Below are 23,488 nucleotides of genomic sequence, written 5' to 3'. Positions count from 1 at the left end.
AAGATGCTATCATGGAGTTATTAATTATTCTTATTCATCAGATATTTCTTTATACGATTTCTAATCTATCTCTATAAACATAATGAGTGCTCGCAACGAACTAGATGATCAATTTTGAAAATCATAATACAGTGTCAGAAGAGCACTGATATTTTCAAGCTAATAATATTACAAAAAATAATATCCGAGAGACGATAACACCGTAGTAATTAAGTTAGCCTACATACTACTAGTCTAATACCGAAGTGTCTGTATTGGATAATAGCATTTTCTCCATAATTGAGTAAAAATTATTTATTATAATTCACATGGATAGATCGTGGAATTCGCAAAAAAAGATATCGCTATTTTAAAAACCGGATCTCTTTTCGGGACCCCCAATAATATTTTTTGAACCCCCTCCCAAGAATATTAAGGACGCAGTCTGCGTCTCCTCCCTCCTCATGTGGGCACCCCTACATAACATTTTATCATTTATTAAATGTTAAATAATTTATATTTCTGTCTGTTGATCATATAGACTGATAACATAACTTGAATCATAACCTAAATCACGGTCTATATGATCAACATCGACAAAAATATAAATTATTATACATGAGCCATATCAAAACAACCTGATAGCACGATTACAATACTGGGTACAACGGAGGATGCAAGGCGAGTAGGTGTCAGAAATACTAAAAATAAAATAGAGTTTCAATTTGAACAAATGTCACTAGATGCATTCGTTACTGACAAAATAAACAATAATTTATATATAATACAGAAGCAGAATTTGTATTCAGCTTCAGGATTTTTCATAGGCAGTTTCTATTAAAATATCCCTAGTACACTCATATTTTTCTAGATTGATTTAGTGTTATTCAACTCTAATAGAATGTTCTAATAAAATGTGCTAACGTGGAATTATCCCTAATTTTTTCATCTGAATAGCGCTTCTGCTACCATAAAAACTTTAAAAAAATTGTTGGAGCTACTGATAAATAGTGTAGTGTACTCTTAGAAAGCTTCAAATAATGTTCCAGAAAAATAATGTACCGTAATAGTGTTCTCTAAGAAGCTTTCAACAGATCGTGAGCTTGCAGAGCACAGCATACCACACCCCTCGGGCTAATGATTTTTTTTTGCTGTTTATCTTACATAATAGTTGTCAAGTTTGTTAGTACACACTGCCTCACTTGGGAGATGGGAGGTGGGAGCTGGAACTGAATGCAGCTTGTCACATTGCAGAGCAATACACACACTGATACTGATCAAAGCAGTTATTTGGAGGTGTTGCCAATACCTTGCATTGATCAAATCACTGGAGGCAATAGTTGCAAGCCGGAAACAAGTTGTCGCGTCTTGTATACGAGCCTCGCTTGCTCTTTAGTCTTCGGTCTGCGTTCTAAGCCTGTGTCGGCAATCCACTTTCTTCTGCTGAGGTGTTGTCCGCTGATCTGAGGTGGAGGTAACTGGTAACTGGCAACTGGTGTGCAAGTCAAAAGGTGAGAGTGCTGCGCCAGTCGTCAGTCGTCCGCCGTTACACTGGCGTGAATATGCTGTCCTGTGTTATTCAAGTAGTGCGACCGTTTTAGTGATTTAGTGATTTGCAGTGTTATCTATTACAGGTGATCTGGCTCCAGTCCACAGTTCATGCAAACGTAAGTTGCAAGTGAGCAAGTGAATAAGAATTTATACAATATTTTGCCAATTTTGAACGTGAGTTATGTTTCAACAGCAGCGAGTAGCCTGCTGACTTTTAACAATTTTCTGATTATTCTGCAAAATATCATCGTATCCTCTCGTAATCCACTCACAATGATGATAGATTATTTCACGAAACTATCTCAATAAGTATGTAATAAATTACACTAAGATAATTCCTATCTACATCACTTATTATTGTTTTTATCTACAATACTCCCTGATATTAGTTACATTTACATTCCTTACATTAGAGTCTCTCACAAAATATGAGCGTAGGTAAGATGTTTTGAATATGTTGTTGATTCTAGTGTTAACAGTTGTACCAGTCTTCCATCAAATTCAATATCGTAGAGGTTGAGTCTTTACTGAAGGCTCACCTTTTTGAGAAACCCACGTCTGGAAAACAATGTTCCATCATTGTCCACTCTCACTCTCAGTAGGATAATAAAAATAATTATTTTATTGATAGTCCTTCAATAGGTGATTAGTAATAGAGTAGAGATCTACTCAAAAATAGTTAGCTGTTCTCATTACCTGAGCTCATTGAATGGATATTACTGTTACACGAATCAACTAACTACATGGTATTTGAATCAATACATATTTAAAAATATAAATCTTCCACAAAATAAATTCAGAAAAATAAATTGTTCTCTGTCGACAATGATTTCTTGCCTTGACAAAAGTTTCTTTGAATAATGATAATTTATTTGCTCTAACAAATACTTACTTATATCAATGTTGATACAAGTACAAGTAGATACGACTATATATTCCACATCATTGCCTAACAAAGAATGTTTCCATTCCATTGCATAATTTAAATCACTATTATCATAGAGTAGAGAATGATAATATCTAATCTCCAATCGAGTAATAACCAATCTCTTCTATTACTCACATGTGTAATGAGCTTATTGAACATGTAAGGGCTAAGTTGTTTTTTCATTCCTAAGTATTCTTTGACAGTATGTCTGTCATTTATGAATCAGTAAATATAGATTGAGATTTTTCTACACCTTTATGAAGACTATAGTATGTACTTGTGAAATGTAGAGATTGTGCCAGTACATACGTTTTTGTAGGCCTGAACTAAATCTGAAAACCGAATACCGGAACGAGTTTTCCGTATTAATCGATTTAGTTTTGAGAGGTTCAACATCTCTAGTGTGTAGTTTCATCCAGTGAGCATTTCATAGTCTAGGTCTTTATTGTAGAATTGAATAAAATAATTTCTGATGAAGCTTATGAAAAAAAATGAAAAACCCATTTTGTTCAAACGAAGTACGTGATTACAAGCCAACAAAGTGACACGGTAATAATCTTTTATTAAAGCTGTATCAGTACGAAAGTTTTATAGAAATTTTTTAATTTTTTAGAGACTGTGTTTCAAGAAGGAAGTATATGAGAGGTAAGAAGAATCACTGTCTACAAAGTGACTGAAAGCATGAAAAAGCAAATCTAGTAAACTAATATTAACATATTTGATTGTATAGGGGAATTACAACTTAAAACACTACTCCTGACTAGTTTTCTTGCGTAACTTTCAACATCTTGATAACTTGATAAGCCCAAGTTAATATCTTTGAAATGCCTAACATTTCTTATCAAGAAGCCTAACATCTTATTGGAACTTACAATATTATTAGCAAGCTCCTTCAATTTGAGTGAGGATTTGATGAAAAATGCCCAAATACTCAATTAAAAAAACCTCAAGTTAGTTACTAATTTACCATTAGGTGAACAGTTGAAAGCACCAGGTGTCAGCAGCTTTGTGAAAACCATCTATTTCAATCTCTGTATATTGAGTGAAAGTTTATATCAATAATATAATATGTCAATAATATTCATGTAATAATATATTACACAGTTGCTATTTTTCATACAAATGGAATTGTCATTTAAAGCAAAATCAATAGAGGTCCCAAGTTTCGACCCTGAGGCACTTCTGAGCTACTTGAAAATGTCCCTCCCTGATCAGGGACACTTTTCACAAATTCTAAAAAAAGTAATTGAGACGACTTACCTTCAACTTTCTGGAGATAAGAGGAAATCCTGAATTTATTAGTTTGGGAAATTCCTCAGACATTTTAACTTTTCAACTTATCTGTTTATTACCTTTTCCACAACATGCTGTATAGCCCTAAAGTGAGGTTTATGTTTATAGCCCTCAAGGTGTAAACCCTATAGTGAGGGCTATAGAGCCCTATATTAAAGTTTTTCAGTTTTCCGGATATTTTTATCGTTCACTTTCAGAATTTCTTAAACTCCATAAGATTTTCATTTTTTGATTTCTAGATAACCCAGTCTTCCATTTTTAAACGACTTCCGCTTCTAGGGCTAGTGTAAAAGTAACGTAAAAGTGCAAAGTCACGTAAAAGTTTATTTATGCAGAGTCTCGTCCATAAATGGAGCTTTTTCTCTATAAAAATCTAGCCCCGTGTTCCATTTAGACAAATATTTTGTTCATGGTTTCTCTCAACTGAGTAGCGCTGGAATAAGTTGTGGTCAGTCCTGCACGTAATCCACTCCACCTCCATCAGTATAGAGCAGCTATCACCTACACCAGCTATGTTCCAAATGCTGGCTGTGATCCAAGTCTCTCTCCATCTCCTCATGCCAAACTTTACGATCAGTATCAGTCTGTTCTTTACATATTAATTTGAAACCAACCTCACGCTGCTCATCCGTTAAATTTCACATTTGATGATGTCAGGTAGTCCTTGGACTTTCTGTGAAGTGACAGTAAATCTTTTAATCTTCTACTGGAATGATCTTCAAGAGAATACACTTCAAACGTCACTAGTGGCTTTAGTCGTGGAATTCGGTAAATTTATTATGTAAAAAGGTTTAAGGTTTCACAACAGCTAGATTGGGCACAGAATCAGTGCAACACTCAAGGTCACTCACCTGATCCCCCTTTCTCCTCTCGCCCACAATAACCAGTTTCCACTCAGTAAAAAGATGTGGACAGAATCCACATTCTAAAATCCATATTCTACCTTATTACCTCAGCTGAAGCCGTTTTGAACGCTTTTGCTCTGTTTATATTAGTATGGATATATATTATTTAGTTTTATTATTATTTTAGTATATATATGTATATATATATATATATGACACTATATATGTCTATGTAAATTCAGATAAAAATTTTGAATGAAATAAACAAATTGGAGAACAAAAAAGTTAACCAATAATGCAGTAAAACTCATTATAATGGTAACATGTAGATACTGTCTTCTTATTGAGAGAAACTGTTAATACAGCAAAGCATTGGTTGCAAAGCACGGGTTTATACCGTACTTCATACTACTTGTATAAATTATGTCGCTGCTGGAAAGCTGAAATAGCAAACTGTCCCAAAGCATAGTTGATGCTTTGATGCACACTATATTAACTTAATATGTACCTACATTTGAAAGAGTTGAATAAATAAATTTTACTGTCGTAAACATTGGCAATGGACAGTCACAAAGTTTTTATATATCTCCAGTTTCTGTATAGAAATGTTGTTTATCTCATGCCATTTGAATTATGTTACTTCCAATCCTAAGTTATAGAGTAGTACCTTAAAAATATAAACATTTTGTTTTAAGTATTAATTTGCAGAGAGTGAAATAATAAGAAGATAATAGGTGAAGGAAAAAATATTTGAGTCCCGTCAGAATTGAGCTTATTGCTAGCATTTCACTTGATTCGTTATTCATTCTGATCCTATGAATAAGGATGATACATTGGTGTGGGAGGTCCTTACATGACTAGTAACTGAGTTGGTGTTAATATCACGCGAATTATAGCCTTGGAATAAAATCATAATGACGAGTACGCCCAATCTTACCCACCTCTGCGCGATCTCTAACACATAAGTAATAATTAATAGCAGCTAGTCAAGACTGGCCGCTTGATCAGTTTCCTTTGGAACTCAAAACCTTGAATTGAAGTTGCCCTTGAATGGAATAAACCAGGATCACTTTCACAAATATGATTATTACTACCTCCAAGATGCTAGTCAATCACATTCACCGTTAAGTTGTATAACGTGCAACTAGATACTGATAGGTTTGTAACTCGGTTGTATAACAGATTGTGATTTACATAATATATAACGCAGTACATTTACTGAATAAGCTTCAAATCGATAACGTGGAAACATGTCTGAATGTGGTGCATGATGTATAGGCCTAGTCTATTGGCTGGATCGGTTGGGCAATAGATCGGCCCAAGCATGAAGGAACGCATGGTGAAGCAATACAAAACCAATGCATTCAGATTATTATCAAACATCATCATGTTATTTGTCATCCATGGTCGGCTACTATAGGCCTTTATACTCGTACAGGTAGGCTACTGTATACTCGATTCGACTGCTAGTCAGGCCCGGAAGTTCTATGCTACACCAGCAACAGTATAATGAAAAAATTACTTCTTCAATGTTGTTTTCCATCACCAACTGCTTACAATTAAATAGAACTACTAGCAGACAATTTTTTCAATAGATGAATTTATCCACTTCTGTGACAACAAGATCTTTCGGCAGGTCCGCCATCTTCCTGGTTGTTGAAGGTTTGGATGACACTTTTTAGTACGGTACAGCATATTGGTGTCTATTGGGTTTGTTATGGCTGAGAAGGTAATCAAAGAGAATGTGGGGATTTGAAGTTGGTTTGTTCATGTAATATACATTGTCTATTGCTACACCCAATCAGGTGTATATTTTAAACTGTTCTATTGTGTCTAGTTTCGGCGGACCTGCCAAAAGGAAGAAAGAAAGTGAATAATTCATTTACTCATTCATTGATTTATAATTAAATGATTCATTTGATTTTTGATTTAATGATTTATTCTTTTAGTGAATAATTTCATTTATTGAAGACATTTGACTGCTAGTCGCTCTTTTTAATAACAAAAAACGGAAAAAAACTAAAACTCCCAAAAGCAATACATTATTCTTCAACATTTCTAATTATCACCGAGTTTATTATTAGGGGTATAAAGTAGAGCGTGCACTAGGTTGGTGGAGCGGCGCGGAGAATGTCCGACCTGGAATTAAATACATGTGATCAAGTGTAACTCCGTGCACTAGGAGCGCGGCGCGGCGCGCAGCTCGAAAAGTCTCTGGACTTTTTGGGGTCGGAACAGCGTCGCGCCACGCTCCTAGTGCACGGAGGTCAGGTCGGAAAAATTCCGCGCTCGGGTAACTTCGTGAGGGCTCGGCTGTTTCCGAGCTCTGTTTCTTTCGAACATGGCCAGGCTATATAACCATAGTTGTTGTAATGGTTTTGTTGTATATTGCTTTTTCTCATTGTATTTTTGTGTGTTGTAGATGAATAGAATAAATAAATAAATAAAAAAAATTACTGGTTATTGAACGAGCGTTATCGAGTTCTCACTTTTGATCTACTGAAGGCGAAAGTCGTCCGTCTGATTGTATGTTCTACAATAAATTCTTCAGAAAGGATTGATCAATCAGCTTCAAAGTTTGAACACGTATTCTTCGACCAAGACAAGTTCGTTGGACAACAAAATTGACACACTACAAACTTCTTCGTCCTTTTTCAGGAAAAATAACATTGAAAGTGCATAAGAAAGAATTGTTATGATTTATAATTTAGTCATCTGAAGAATTTATTGCATGCAATCAATCGTTCTACAGTTTTTCCATTTATTCATTCATAACATCAGCTGAGGCAATTTGAGAGCTATCACAAGCTCTGACACATGATTTCAGCTGGATAATGATACAACATAATTCACAACTTTTACATCTACAAAATGATATGACTTGATATATTAATGTACGGTTTCCGACATTTATTTTCTTTTGAAACACTGTATCGAAATAATGTATCATGAATTTGGATCCATATGAGTATATTCAAGATGTTGAAGCGATAGAGTAAGTTAATATTTGTAGAGTAATTTTTATTTCAAATAGGATCCCCAATAACACCTACTGTTAAATATTATTCTTGTAAGAGAAGTATTCAGCTGTTTTCAGAATTTTAATCAGCTCTGTATTATTGAAAGTTGCGGTTTTCAAAGATTACAATGAAACAGGTCTTGAGCGAGTTATAATCCATTGCATAATTCACAACTTTTACATCTACAAAATGATATGGCTTGATAATTATATCAATGTGCGGTTTCTGTCATTTATTTTCTTTTCAAACTCTGTATCTAAAATAATAATGTATCATGAATTTGGATTCATATAAGCATATTTAAGATGTTGAAGCGACAGAGTATGTTAATATTTGAAGAGTAATTTTAATTTTCAAATTAGAACTCTAACTTCAACAACTATGTCTTAATTCAAATCACAATTGACAAGTCTACGTCACGACTAACTAGTCCAAAACTAACTAGCCCCACAGACCTAGTGCACGCGCAGGAGAGCGGAAAATGGAAGGACCGTGCACTAGGTTGGTGGGGCGGCGCGACGAGGCGCCGTTTTGGACTAGTTAGTCATGACGTATTATTAGAATCTTCAGGCCCAAAATCCTATTCTCTCTCCCCCCATTAGAAGATCCATTAGAAGATCAGTTCTATTTCCATCCAATTTCAGAATTAGAAGCTTTCAGAGCAATCCAGCATATTCATAGCAATGCCACTGGGGCTGACAAAATTTCAATGAAATTTATCAAGAAAATGCTCTTTGCTGTTCTACCAACTATCTCATTCATTTTCAATAAGTCTCTTGAGAACGGATCTTTTCCTGAAAGTTGGAAGGCTGATCTAGTTCGTTCTTTGAATAAAGTTCCATCTCCAAATAGATTTGAAGACCTCAGACCTATCAGTATATTATCAGCACTATCGAAAGTACTTGAAAGACTTGTACATGCACAAGTTACTGAGTTCCTTGAGCAGAAAAAGAAGCTTCATAACTTTCAGTCTGGTTTTCGTAAATCTCATTCAACAGAAACTGCTCTTCCACGTGTCACTGATGATATTAGGTTAGCAATGGATCAAAGAAAATGTACAATCTTGACTCTTCTTGACTTTCGTAAAGCATTTGATACTGTTGATCACAAAGTTCTTCTAAAAAAATTAGCTATTCTTGGTTTTAGTCATCAATCTATAGTTTGGTTTAATTCATATCTTACAGATAGGGAACAATGTGTCTCTCTTGGAGAGAACAGGTCGAATTGGTTAAATGTTTCACATGGTGTTCCTCAAGGTCCAATTTTACGCCCTCTTCTTTTTACTCTGTATGCAAATGATCTCCCCTCTTCTATAAAATTTTCCAGTTTCCATGCATATGTAGATGACCTTCAAATTCATGCAAGTTGTCCTATCACTAAACTAAATGAAACCGTGCAGAAAATGAATCAAGACATAAGATCAATAGTGGAATGGACAAGACGAAACGGCCTCAGACTCAACCCAACCAAATACAACCCATAATTATTGGTTACTCACGCTTAGTAAACAATATCGACTTCAACTCGATACATAAAATAACTGTTGATGATAATGTGATCCCCTACTGCAGCTCAGTGAAAAACCTAGGCATCATCATGGATAAAACCTCGACTGGTCAGAGCAAGTCAATAAAACATGTAGAAAGATTTTCTCAGCAATGCATTCACTTAAAAAATTACAAGATGTCCTTCCTACAAGTATAAGATTATTACTGGTCCAATCTCTGATTTTTCCACATTTCACGTTCTGCAACTCTGTTCTCAATGACATGCAAGTGACACTCAATGAAACCCTAATTTAACCCCCCCCCCCCCCCCCCGACACGATGGAAATCTTGGGTGCACAGTTGCAAATAATTTCTTCAATAACTCTAGAATCAATAAGAATTAAGGTACGATCTCATTCTTAGAAATTCATTCCAAGATCTCATTCCTGAATAATAAATTTCAATAGATACATCCATATTATTAATTGCTTATATAATATATATTTTATAAACTTGAATAGTATACATTGAACAATTTACGATATTTCAGAGCACAATATAGAGAATAAGATAATTCGAATAATTTAGAATAAGACAATTCGATATGGGCGTAAAAAATGTGTAGCTCCGGGTCATGTTGCTTGATACTTACGTTTCCTGGCCAGCAACTCATGACACGGTGTAACGCGTAACGTGTAACGCCTCACTCGAAATCTATTGCCTGAAGAGGTGAGGTGAAAGGTTAGGTAGGCCTACTTGGTCTCATTAGACCATTTATTCGTCTGGTACGATTATATTAGCATGGTACTCTTTTATCTGACTTGCTTCATTATCATCTATGATTATTATATTATTTTTATAATTATTCATATTACGGTAGCGAATTCAAATCGTGAAAGCTAAGATAAGATGAATATTCTAATCAAAAAGTAGAAAGTTGTATGATATTGATAGAATGATGCGATGGTGAAATGAAATAAGGATTAACTAATAAAGCTACTCGGGAAATGTTCTCTCATACAAATAATAGAGCAATGACAAATGGGAACTCTATTTTTCTATGGAATCAGATGTTGTTCGTTTCAATTGAACAATTACGGTATTTCATACATTAATTTTCGCGGTAACATCACTCCAACTCTATCAAATTTAATAAATTCGATTGTTAAAGCGTTGATTCTATTTAAAACTTTATGAAACAGTAATTATATATTTATTCATGTGTTAACATACTTTTATGAAACAATAATTGATTATTATTGAAAAGGAAATGCATGCAAGGAAATTTCAGCTATCGAGGTCTAGCAACTCGATAATTGGTAGGAAGAGACGGAGAGATATTTTGGTGAAACCTAAGGAGTCAGAAGTCTACCAACCGACTTCATTGATGAAGCTTTCACTGAATAATTTTCAATCATAAAAAGCTGGATCCACACATCCACTTCTGTTCAGTGAAAATATTTTTCTATGAGTCTAATGGCACTCTTCATACTCGCTCGACCGATCTTACAGAAGGATCATGTAGAAGTTGAACTTATGGGAAGAATATGTCCACTGAACCGGACGCCGACACTGATGCACTGATAGGGAATCCAGCTTTAACAGGTGCCACTATCTAAATAGCAAAAAATAAATAATAGAGAGTGAAAAATTAGTGTGCATGTGCATGGTTTGATAATCAGATATTAGCTCCAAGTTCAACATATCTGCCGGATGAAGATGGTTCTTATTACAATAATTATTATTCCTTATAATACTCACCGTAGTCTGAGAAAATTGCAAAGCCAGAGAAACCTTTTTTCATCATTTGATACTATTTAATAATACAGGATTGTGAATTATTGATCATTGTTTTTCCAGTTTACATAAAATAGATTATCGTCTATTCAGATTGATGTGTACTGCAGTCACATTTTTGTGTACTGAATATATGGTACAAGGGAGTTGCTTTTTAATATGCAGTGTTTGCCATACTTCTCTGCCGAGTCCTTTGAAGGCTGCTAACATGATTAAATGATACAAGCAGTGCTAAGATATCCGGTAACGGCCTTTTTTGTAACTGTAACGGAAGTTACGACGACTGTTTGTCGTCAGTCCTCTCACTGGACTAGCCTCGTCACTGGCCAGCAATAGTTGGACTTTGTCTATATTATTACGGCATTGAGTTCAAGTGGCATCTGCCAGCGGCACTGCCCATTTTTGAACAAAAATCTACAACATACAAGTCGACCTCTTTCAAATTTGTTTATTAAAGCTAAAAAAATGTTTTGGTGAAAATCTACTGACTGAAGTTGAGCTGCAAATGTTAGTGTTAGCCTTCCATTCGTTTTCTCCATGAAAGCAGCTTTGAAAAGTTATTAAAAACAGCTAATAAAAGTTTACATGGGTAGCTTACAGCTATTACTGATCAGCGTTCCTTTGAAGGGAATTGAATAAATCTACTCCCAAGAAGTCGCAAATACACAATCTACTCCCAAGAACACCATGAATGTCTCTTAAATAGAAGACAGTCTTCAATTACGCACTCAAAAAAATATTTATAGTTCCTTTTCAAAAAAAAAACAAGCGTTCTAAGAATCATACTCATGAAGAATAATTTTGAATATTTTTTGTGACTCAAAATCGTTCTTATTCATCGCAATGATAACAGCCCCTTCTTAATTTGCTTTAAAATTTCTACCACTTCCTGCCCTCGAAGTAAATTTTAGTGACGTCCTCAGAGATGTTTCAGAGTTGTAGAGCGTCCATCAGAGATGCCCACATGTAGGCAGGAGATACAACACAAACTACGCTTTGACATTTTACAAAGTTGAAAATACAGTATTCTTAATGCTTTCTAGGGGGCTTGGAATTATTTGAGGTGTCATAGTAATATTTCATCAGATAGAAGAGGGACTTGAGACTTTACTTAGGCAGGGAGTTCTTCTTCCGAAATATAATAATTCCCAACTCTCATTACATTCATGAAATTCAACTTTTTGAGTACGTCTGGTCATTGACGTTCACCTCGTTATAAGAGTCCTTGTCATAACATTCTTCTTATTTTCTCTATTCCACTTCAAATTTCCTTTTCAGAAAGTATTTAGCTTTTATATGATAACCTTGTTATTTGTAGAGGAAAGGACCTTGCGCCTTCCTATTCCTTCTTCCTCGCAGGATTTTCCAAATTATTCATAATCATTTATCATTGGCTGGCCAATGTGTGATTCACTGGATTTTCAAACTACTCAATTAACACAATTTGAAATTTCCAAGAGTCTCTTAAGAAACGGCTATTTATATTATAATTTCTAGTGTTTGTGATGATAGTTAATGACTATTACGACTGTAATTATTCGACTGGACCTTCCAGCGTTTGTATGTAAGTGCTCGCAATAGGCACTTAGGCACTCTTCCTTTCTCGACAACATTTTCTACAAAACTCGTGGTAGTTCGAGCTTGATGAGTATTGAGGAATGCCATAATGATGCTATCATTCTTCAGTTAAAGTCCTAATGCAAAATGTGATTAGTCGTATTGGAATCTCAGAAATCGTTTTCACATCTCAACTATTTGTGTGATCTGAAGAAATAAGCTTTAATTCAGATATCATGAGATCCATGGTGGTAAGAGTTCATGATGGATAAGAGATGGTTGCAAAGAATATGATTTATTGTTGAAGAGAAATAATCTAGATTATCATGTGGAACTGGAAAGTGTTTAGGAAAATGTTCTTAAAACATCTACGTCAAAAGTCACACTCAACTTTTATACAATTCTAGTTCATTTTTCAAGGAGTGTTTGCTGTTTAGTGTTTCCATATTAAGATTAAAACTTTTCAATATGCTATGGAAAATATTTCAGTATGTGGTGTAGAATGCGTGTATCAGTAGTTTAGCAATGTGAGTAGTAGGCGCACTATAGCTGAGCACTGAGCAGTGAGCAGCCCTGACACTATTCTGTTCGACCTCAGCGGCAGAGCCGTTCTCATGAATACTCTTTCTACAGTCCTATTGTTCTGCACTTCACCTGATGTATTTCCACAATCCACATCCTGATGCCAATTTGTTTTTCACTGAATGCTATTCTCTTAAGAACAATAATATTGAGAGATTAGTTTATAATATTAGAGATTAATATACCACAACATCTCTTACCATACAATACGTCCTCAAGAGCAATGGGTTGAATGTTTTGCTGCTGTCCTGACATTAATATAATATTAATTATCATTTCAAGAAACACACTAATAATCACATCGTACTGTGCAGTTATAAAACTGTTAGGGTACGAGTAACATTCTCAATAGCTATCAAAAACTCTATGGTCACTAAACTTACTACAATATTGTATCCCAAACAATGCAGGTAACACAGTTCGGTTAAAGGCAAAAAGTAAACGATCGATGTATACGCTCAGATGTACATGATTTCAAGATCCCAAGGTTGAGTGGTAGAGAGAACCTAAAAGTCCCACTCCGCCTTATAATGTGGAATATTCTAGTTTTATCCCAAACGCTCCCTATAAAATAACTCAATGCCCCCATGCTCTGACCCTCTCGTAGTTGGAAAAAGGTTTCGCAGATAAGTTTTTGGAAATAAGTTATCGATTATCCGGTAGAGTTGAGTTCTCTTGATAATTCCATCACGATGATCTCCAAACTAGAACTATGTTCCTATTACTTTTCCCATACGATGATAGTTATTGTGGTTGAAGTCAAAACATTCTTCAGGTTTAATTTTGAAAACAAGAGAGTTTTAAACTTTTCAATGTAGATATTTACTTTCTTACTTCAAACCTGCCATGAGTTATCCTGACAGAAGGGATTGAGTTCCTCATAACATGAATAACAGTTTAAGAGTTTATGAATTTCTATCGTTATTCTACCCATGGAAAACCCGCGACCCAAAGCTCTGTGAGAGGGAAAATCACAACTTCTCAGTTGAAAAAATATGCAGATAACTGAACAACTATCAATATATACTTGTTATTTTTGGTATGATATAATTATTTCAAGGCTCAATCTTGGAAATTATCTAATCTTCCAATCCTATTAAAGTTATACTCAATTAATTTTTATTCTTCACACATGCAACAAAGCAAATTGAAAAGAATAAAAAAGGGAAGCCATTATCATTCTAGAATATCATTAATTAACCAATATTTAATGTACCAATAATATACAGATAACAATTTGAGTGCACCGGTAGTTTAATACCTACTAAAGAGAAGAATCCTTTTGTCAATAGTATTTTGGAAGAGTTATGAGGTATTTATAGGATTGTCGTAATATTTTCTACGTCAGAATATCATGAAACGCTTTGATATTTTGTGCATTTATTATCAAGTATTAAGATGTTGACTAGTATTATGCTGTCGATGGAACTGCAACATATTTCATTTCAAACATACTATGAAGAGTTTGTCTCCTGTATGGGGTCCAACAATGACGTAATAAATATTTCCGAGTCAGATTCGTAAGTTGGAAGCAAGTTCCAAGTTGAGATCTAAACTTTATTCTTACCTGGTTTATGACAATAAACCGTTACATAAAACAGCACGGTAATAAACAATACGCTTTACGGACTATATACAATATGATGGACTATGCGATCTATATTTTCCAGTTAAGTGATGTATCTCCTTCCAGTTCTTCTACATCAAATAAAACCTGAGCCGCTATTATATAAGGGGTGCCGAATCCCATGCATTTGAGATTTGTAGCTTAATCTATTTATCGGCACTTGAAAAATTCCAATGATTTGAGCAATAGTATAATATATATAGGTCATTGCAATGGAAATGCAACTCAGTTTATAGGCTACTTATTCTTGTTGAGCATAACAAACTACATAAGCTTGCAGGGTCGCTTCACTCCACGGTTTATCCAGGGTACACCGTACCATGAACTTCAGGGCATAGTCTAGAATGGAAATAAATCATGTAATGGAAATGTATAGCAAAAACGTTCTAATAATTTGAATTTACAAGGTTTGAGGATATATAGAAGGAGCTACATTGATTGAAAAGACAGTAGAGTCTTGAAGTGTTGAAGTAAGATAATCGTGACAGTAAAGCCTGGTAGTGACTGTGTTAGCAGAGCTAACAAGAACAAAGGTAACAAGAGCAGACACCCTTACAACGGTAGAACCGAGTGTAGGGCATAATCTGTGCGATGAGAAATCGATCTCCCAGCAAGAACTCATCAAAACAATGCAAACAAAACCGAAAATATTAATTCAAGAGCAGAAAATTTCAATTTATGTTACGAGTTTGTCATAGCAACCAAGTGTCCGATCATTAGCAAACATACTGCGGTACTGATCATACTCAATCAATCTCAATCATACCCCACAATAAAAGTTCAACGAACGATCTGCTGAAAAATGGCCGATTTCTATGGTAATGGACGATTAATTTGCGTTATGCAACATCTATTAATAGATAGTGTTATCAAGTTGTGAGAGGGTTATTGTGGCTGGATGACGGGGTGTGGAAGGTAGAAATGGAGAAGTGGTGGACAATGGTGAAGGTGAACTCTCGTAACACGCAAGTTGAGCTGCAAGTGAAAGTGAAAGGACATTCAGCGCCAGCTGGCTTATAGTCAAACTATAATCATATACATTCTCAACTTGAGCCTAACATGCATTTCATTATATCTAAGCCTATCACGGGCATGCTACCGAATAACTGAATTACAGATAACTGTAATTGGAGCACTCTTATTTCAAATGACCGTCTAAACGGAGCTACTTAATAATACTGTATTGCCATATAGACTGGTAAACTCCACTTATGGTCATTATTTTCCTGAACAGTTCATTGTATTTGAGACAATCAAGGTATAAGGATTGTTACCGTGATGTTTTTTCCTATCAGCCTTGTCTTTTTATATATTATAACTATTTTTTTCCATAGCCTTATTTGTTGAAAGTAAAACTTCGTTGTTGCCTTAAACAAGGTGGAGCCGTTTTCTCACTATCAAATTACAATCTTCTTGGATAAGAAATGAAGGAATTTCCACATAAACATAGTGATGTGAGATTCTGTAGCTTGAAACTCGTTAAAATTCACAAGGAACATGCTTCAGAGTGTTTTGAATATTATCAAATTAGGCCAAGGTCTTGGGATAGTAGGGAAGATCTGAAAATACCTACCTTCATTTGAGTAGAATGAATCACAAATGTTTGTAAAACTTTCACGTTTGGATTGTTCATGATCTCTTTTAGATTGTTCATGAACAAAATAAAGAAAACAATATGATTTTATTTACAATGAATTACATTTTATACATACCTTACATTCATCCATATAAACTTAGAATAAATACATTTTATCTTTATTGAGCTCAAAATAAGTTTTAATAGAGTAATGAACGCATAGTTAGTTACCTTCTATTTTTTTAACCTGTCGGAACAACAATTGTTTGTAAACGATTAAGAACGCATCACCTATGCGAGTTAGGAGTAACCAAATGTGTTGTTTCCTTTACCTTGAAATTATTGATTATTATGTCAGTGGCTATTTATAATTGATTATTCATTATGCTCTAAATAAATAAGCTCAATCAACATTCTTTATTAGCCTCTCATACGAGGTAAATAATAATTAGCGAAATTACAATTTCTAATTCGACAATAAACGATTTGATTTGATTTACATTCAACTTGTCGATTACATTATGCTTTATATTCAGTTGTTTTATTTTTATTCAATTGTTATTGTCACATATATTCATGTAATAAAATTTGATTTGAGATTTTCAAATATGTAATTACAAAAAAAAAATTGTTCGACCAAGGTCATTGTCAGCTCAATACTTCTCTTTTGACGTTAATTTGATAATTTATTATATAAAGTTAGTATGCTGGAATTTATTATTAAATAAATGGCTATATCGATTTTTCAAAGTTAATTAACACACATCGTTTCAATACATTATCGTTTTCAGTCTAATTCGAGCGTTCGAAGAGTGAACATCGTTCACTCTATACTCCTATACAGTAGTATAGAGTACTCCTATACAGTACTATACAGTACTATACAGTACTATACTATACTTTACTCCTATACAGTAGTATAGGAGTAGTGTAGTTAGTATCATTCATAGTGATTACGGAGTTGTGCATTCGATTCGATTCAGGTCGGTTCGGTATAATTGTCAGCAATTAATCGCTTTAGTGAAAAACTATTTTCTTTTCGGTGTGCGGATATTGACGTCGAGTGATAATATAAACGTATGAAAACACCAGAAAGGCCGTCTACTTTTGTAATTCCGGATTATGAGGATTATAACAAATACGACTACATCGACCACATCGACCAGGATTTTGAGCAGCATGGAAGGCTGATTTGAAAGCCTCTGTCAAGACTACATTAATGATGTCAAGGAAATCAAGGATCTTCATTTCTCCATCAAGAACTGGGCGACGCAGAAGTTTGAAAGAAGAAAAGTCCTTAGAGTAGATTATGATAAATTTTTGGAATTATACAGCCGACTATCTATCTGAGAGTCTTATAAAAGTTGAAACAAGGACTGCAACTCTGATGCATCTATCTCCAGCTTTAGAACACCAGAAAATAGTTGAATCTATTAAGAGCATATTTAAAAAAGTAGAAGAAATAAAACCAAGGAGCGAGCCGTCTTAAGCTGAAATGCTTCAGCTGCCATCAAATGTGAAGCCAAGGACAGATGGAGGTAAGCCAGTGAGGATTCAACCGAAAGAGGAAGTGATAATAATCAAGCCTGCGAAAGTGGAAGGAGATGAGAAGGAGACGAGCAGAAGAACCAGAAGCTCAATTCGGTCTGAAATGTCGATCCAGCGGAACCTGAGAGTTGAAAAGTCAATTAACATCAAGGGTGGTGGAGTATTAATGGTGTTAGATTCAGAAGAAGACAAAAAATATTTTGAAAGTAGCATCGTAAAATCAGGAAAATACAATGTATCGGAGCCAAAAAAGAAGAAGCCCAAAATTATCATTTATGATGTGCCGAGCGATCTTAATGAAGATGAAGTTTTGAAAAATATAGTCTCAATGAGCTACAGTGGAAAAACCACAGAATCGGAAATGTCAGCCGGTTTCAAGCCATTATTCAAGGTTGGACCAAGAAATAAAGAGACTGTGCACTGGGTAGCGGAGTGTGATCCGGTAGTGAGAAAAGCCTTGTAAAACGATGGTCGAGCTTATTTATAGAACTTTCATCATGTAGGGTGAGAGATTACATCGTGGCTGCAAGGTGCTATAAATGTCAACAACACGGCCATGTAAGTAAATATTGCATACAAGAAAACACTACTTGTGCGCACTGTTCATCAAGTGGTCATGATGCTAATCAGTGCCCTAACGCAGCTGCGAAGCCAACTTGCTCAAACTGCAAGAAGCTCTCAAAACCTTCTGAGCACAAAGCGAGTGATCCCGCCTGCCCATGCCACATGAGAGCTGTCCAGCAAATCATTGACCGAACCAATTATAGAGTGGCTTCATAATATTAAACGGACTTTGAGAAGAAATCGAGTAGCAGTGCAACAACAACCAATGAAAATTCAAATTGGAACAATTCTTAATAGTATTTCAAAACTTAAAGTAGTGAGAGGAACATCTAAAAACCGATTATCAATCATACACAATTTCGGTGAACATACAGACATTAATACATCATTTGAATATAGTGCACGTGATATAATTCGACTATCTAAAGACACATGAAGCTATCAACGAAATCTAATATCAACAAGAAAGATTGGGTAGCTATGGCAGGTATTGCATTTGAAAACGTATGTGTGAAAAGTATCACTACCAAAACCTCTCAGAACTTCGTAATTGAAACAAATAATAAGAGAGTGATAGACGACTTGAGAGTGATATTAATGGCTATCAATGAATGGACTTCATCAAATTATCCACTTATTGTCGGCATTGACGTCTTCAACGATTTAGCATTCATATCTGCAATAGAATTGCTCAGTTTAATAATGGAGTTGAATCTAAAGTTTGTTTTCTATTTCTTATCATTCCTAATCAACCGATTGACTTGAAATTTCAAACTCAAGGTCCTTATACCATGAGGAACCGACAATAAGAAATTCAATGAAATTGAATTCAAAATGGCGGAAAAAATGGCGGATAATTACTAAAAACCCATGTTTTTCACGGTTTTCTCGAAAATGGCTCTAACGATTTTCTTCAAATTCATACCATGGATAGCTATTTGGAAGCCCTATCAACTGAAATGAGTCTCATTTCTGGGAAAATTTCAGGAGCTCCGTAATATTCTTGAGAAAAATGGCGGGTAATGACTAAAAAACCATGTTATTCACGGTTTTCTCGAAAACGACTCTAACGATTTTCTTCAAATTTATATCATAGATAGCTATTTATAAGCCCTATCAACTGGCACGAGTCTCATTTCTGGGGAAATTGCAGGAGCTCCGTAATATTCTTGAGAAAAATGGCGGATAATTACTAAAAAACCATGTTTTTCACGATTTTATCAAAAATAACTTGACCGATTTTTTTTTAAATTCATACCCTGTACAGTTATTTATTAGCTCTATCAACTGGCATGAGTCTCCTTTCTAGGAAACTAATGGGGGGTCCACCCCATCCTTGAGAAATGGACTTAGTAACCTCCTTCTCAAGCATGAGGTAGGTAGGTAGCGCAGTTCATAAAAAGAACACATAGTCGAGATATTTCATCTGTAGAACAGCTGTTTCGACGACTTTAAAAAAATGACGACTAAAAAAATCATCGAATTTCACAATTTACACAAAGGAAAAAGTACTCTGAAAACAATTATATATACACATATACAGAAGTCTGATCGTAGTTTCAAATATGAGCAAGGAAATTGTGTGAGTGTACCACACCAGACTTTTTCGGAAAGCAATACTTTCCTTACCTATGGTAATAGGGCAAGGAAAGTAAAAAAGACCCTTACAATGTAGATTTGATAAACAAATACAAAACTTATTGGAACACATTAAATAGTATAATAAGTAGAACAAAAGAAGTATATCACAAAACCAAAATTGAAGCGTGTAATAATAATAGTTCAAAACTTTGGAGATATATAAATGAAGTCATTTTAATGCTAATTTAAATGATTTCTTCAAAAATGTGGGGATCTAAGCAGGCCCAAAAGGTAAGGAATAATCTCACAACCTTCCATAACAATGATATCACAACTGTTTTGAACTCTTTTTTCCTAAAACCCACAACTTTTAATGAGGTTGAATCTACAATTATTAAGGAACTAAAAATTAATTCAAGCCCAGGAATTGATAATATTAGTAATTCGATCCTTAAAAAAATAGCCCACATAATTTCTGAACTACTAACTATTATTTTTTTAAATGTTTTGAGCAAGGCTACTTTCCTAAACGTTTCAAAAAAGCTAAAATAAAACCTCTTTTCAAACAAGGTGATCCCTCAGACCCAAGTAACTATAGACCAATTAGTCTTATCAGTAATTTAAAAAAACGTTTTGAAAAATCATTAAGAAAAGACTTGTGATGTTCTTGTACAAGCATATTATAATAAATAAGAATCAATATGGCTTCAAATATGTAAAAATACCGAAGATGGTTTAATTAAATTTACTAATACCGTCTCCCAGAACCTTAATTCTTATCCAAAAACTATTGCTATTCTATTAGATATAAAAAAAGCTTTTGATACCATCCCTCATGATTCTCTTTTCGATAAACTCCAAATATATGGCTTTAGGGGAGTCTTCCTTGACCTTATTAAGAGCTACTTGTCTGATAGAACCCAATCCCCATCTGTAAATAATGAAACTAATACCACCAAACTCACCCCTTATGGCCTCCCTCGGGGCACTGTTTTATCGCCATTACTTTTCATAATTTATGTAAATGATCTATTGAGTTTAAAACTTAAAAACTCAACCATAATATCCTTTGTTGATGATACAGCAGCTATTTTCTCAGGAAGAACGTGGGCTGAGGTTCATGCAATTGCAGAGCAAAACTGCTTGAGCATAAAAAAGTGGCTAGATAAAAATACTTTGAGCTTAAACATACAAAAAACCAACTATATTACCTTTTCTCTCAATAAATTAGGACAGCCAGACAGAGAATTAAACTTGAAACTCCATTCAAATTGCAACCTTGAACCCAACTCCTGCACTTATCCTTTCATTAGTAAAGTTGAAAATTGTAAATATCTAGGTATCTATATAGATGAGAACCTGAAATGGGATATCCATATTAAATGTATTTGCAGAAGCATGAAATACCTCTCTTACAAATTTTATGCAGCTAGAAAAGTTCTGAATCTAACTCATCTTAAAAGGGAGCAATGTTATAATTCGGAAAAAGGGCTGAAACAGGCACTTCGTTCTAGCGTGTTTCGGACGCTATTTTCCAACCGATAATCATGAAAATGGTACCAAATTGTTCAGAAAGATTTGGACATCTGGCGCCGTACCGCCAAATTCCAATTTTCCAACTATAAAATGACTTTAAAATTCGATGAACTTGGAGAAAGTTTGGCAAAGTTTGACGTTCAATAGGAAAAAATTGATAAGTGATATCAAAATTTGGCGGTACGGCGCCAGATGTCCAAATCTTTCTGAACAATTTGGTACCATTTTCATGATTATCGGTTGGAAAATAGCGTCCGAAACACGCTAGAACGAAGTACCTGCAAAGAACTCTATATCGAGAAAGCTTCAATTCCCTACTAGCCTTTCGAAAAAGTGTGGTCGAACTCACTAACACAGTCCCAACTGCTATGAATGTGAGTACACACACTCACACCGGAGAACCGGAAAACTTGTTTTCGGTTGTCGAGACAATTAATTGTTTTTGTTCAATGAGATATTGCCCGTCTTCTTGTCTGCGCTATTGTGTTTTATGTTATATACTATATTCATATAATATGCTCTATTATTCTATATGCTTATACAGTAGTTTGACATCCATATTATTATTTATTCCCATTTCATTTCAATATCACATGAAATCTGTACTATATTCTATTTGTACAGCTATTTTGGAGACATGGTTCATTCTTCTCTTACCGAATTCTTTATTATCCATGTTGGGCCATGCATGGCAATTCAAATTCAACCCAAGAACTTTACATGATACTACCCGGGAAAAATTTAGTTTTGGAGAGATCAAGTTTTACATGTTTTTTTCTTATACTGTAATTAGAAAACAACCAATCATTCCTAAATTCTCGAGAAAAAGTAAGTTATTGGATAATATGAATGAATAATAGTTCATGCTTCAACGAAAATTTCTGCAATAAAAAAATACTTTTAGTATACTGCAAGATTTCCAAGATAAGCCAATTCTCTGTTCACTTTTTTTCATTTACATTTACTTTCTTTGAAGTGGTAATAGGGTACAAGTATTCAATTGGAAGAAAGGTGAAATGCAAAAACTAATGTACAGTATGACACTGTACATTGTCATTGTCCAGGAGTGGTAACGTTGTGGGGGGGGGGGAGATTGCGCAGACTGCGTCCTTGTCATTGTAGTGAGGGGGGGGGGGTTTCCAATAGGGTCAATATTGTAACGACTGACGATCTTCTTCTTTGGAATGTTTTCTGAACAAATACTTTGCTTCTGAATAAAATTATGCTTATATGAATCATAATTTTTTTGGGTTTAGGCGCCTGCTGGCGCCTGCGCGGTAGATTCTATTAAATTCATAATTGACCAGAAATGAATTCGATTGTTTATAAAATAGAAAAATAGACAGTTATCAACTGTCCATTGTTCAGTTGTTTACAGGCCGTTGTACATGGTGATCTGCACTTGTTTTGGTGAATCAGGAATTAGGTACTTCTCGTAATATTTGCTACCGTATATTAGCCCAGTTCTGAATCGTGCTAATACAGTCACAAGTACTTTGCTTCTGAATAAAACTATGCTTATGAATCATTGTAGCGTTATAATATTTAGCGTTGTTGTATGATTTGAATTTTTGTGCCCTGTTAATTATTTATTTATTTATTAGATTACCACAAACAATATAATGATCGGGAAAGAAAAAACAGGCTATTGCCCAAAACTTTTTCAATTTCCTAATTCAGTTTCAAATTGTGCAAATATTATACATAGGTTATGTCCATTTCAATTTTCTACACCAAATCACAATCTGAGAGTATAGATTAGAATAAAACAAACAATTTTAAATTTTGATAGATTGATAGTAAAACTTTTGTAAAAACACAAAAAAACGTTAAATTCACAAAATAGAGAATAAAACCACTTAAATTTTGAGCTCGAAAATATAACGTTCACCTTAGCTATATAACAGCTGTTTCATGTTATCATGGATAATAAGAACAAAATTGATTTGATTCATTATATTATTGGAATAATTTTTCGTTTGTGATTTTCCCTGATAATATACATAAATACATTGAA

At 34.5% G+C, this 23,488-nt stretch overlaps 1 protein-coding gene across 4 annotated transcripts in view; it reads left to right on the top strand.

Annotated features, from left to right (window-relative positions):
* The first annotated feature begins 1,330 nt into the window (after window positions 1-1,330).
* LOC111059008 (uncharacterized protein DDB_G0287625) overlaps window positions 1,331-23,488 on the top strand; it is a 255,554-nt gene continuing 233,396 nt past the window's right edge. Inside the window, exons 1-2 of one of the 4 annotated variants that reach the window (XM_039441624.1) lie at window positions 1,334-1,646; window positions 3,072-3,103. Coding sequence is in view for 2 of the 4 variants with exons in the window: in XM_039441621.1 (XP_039297555.1) it covers window positions 1,639-1,646 (8 nt within the window). In the remaining 2 variants the exon portion in view is untranslated. Of the gene's footprint in view, window positions 1,647-3,071; window positions 3,104-23,488 lie in introns of all 4 variants that reach the window. The other 3 variants (XM_039441621.1, XM_039441622.1, XM_039441623.1) reach the window with 3 other exon arrangements.

This window comes from Nilaparvata lugens, chromosome X (genome assembly GCF_014356525.2).
Source record: "Nilaparvata lugens isolate BPH chromosome X, ASM1435652v1, whole genome shotgun sequence".
NCBI lineage: Eukaryota > Metazoa > Arthropoda > Insecta > Hemiptera > Delphacidae > Nilaparvata > Nilaparvata lugens.
Note: the sequence above shows the minus strand (reverse complement) of the source record. Positions and strands in the feature narration are given on the sequence as shown.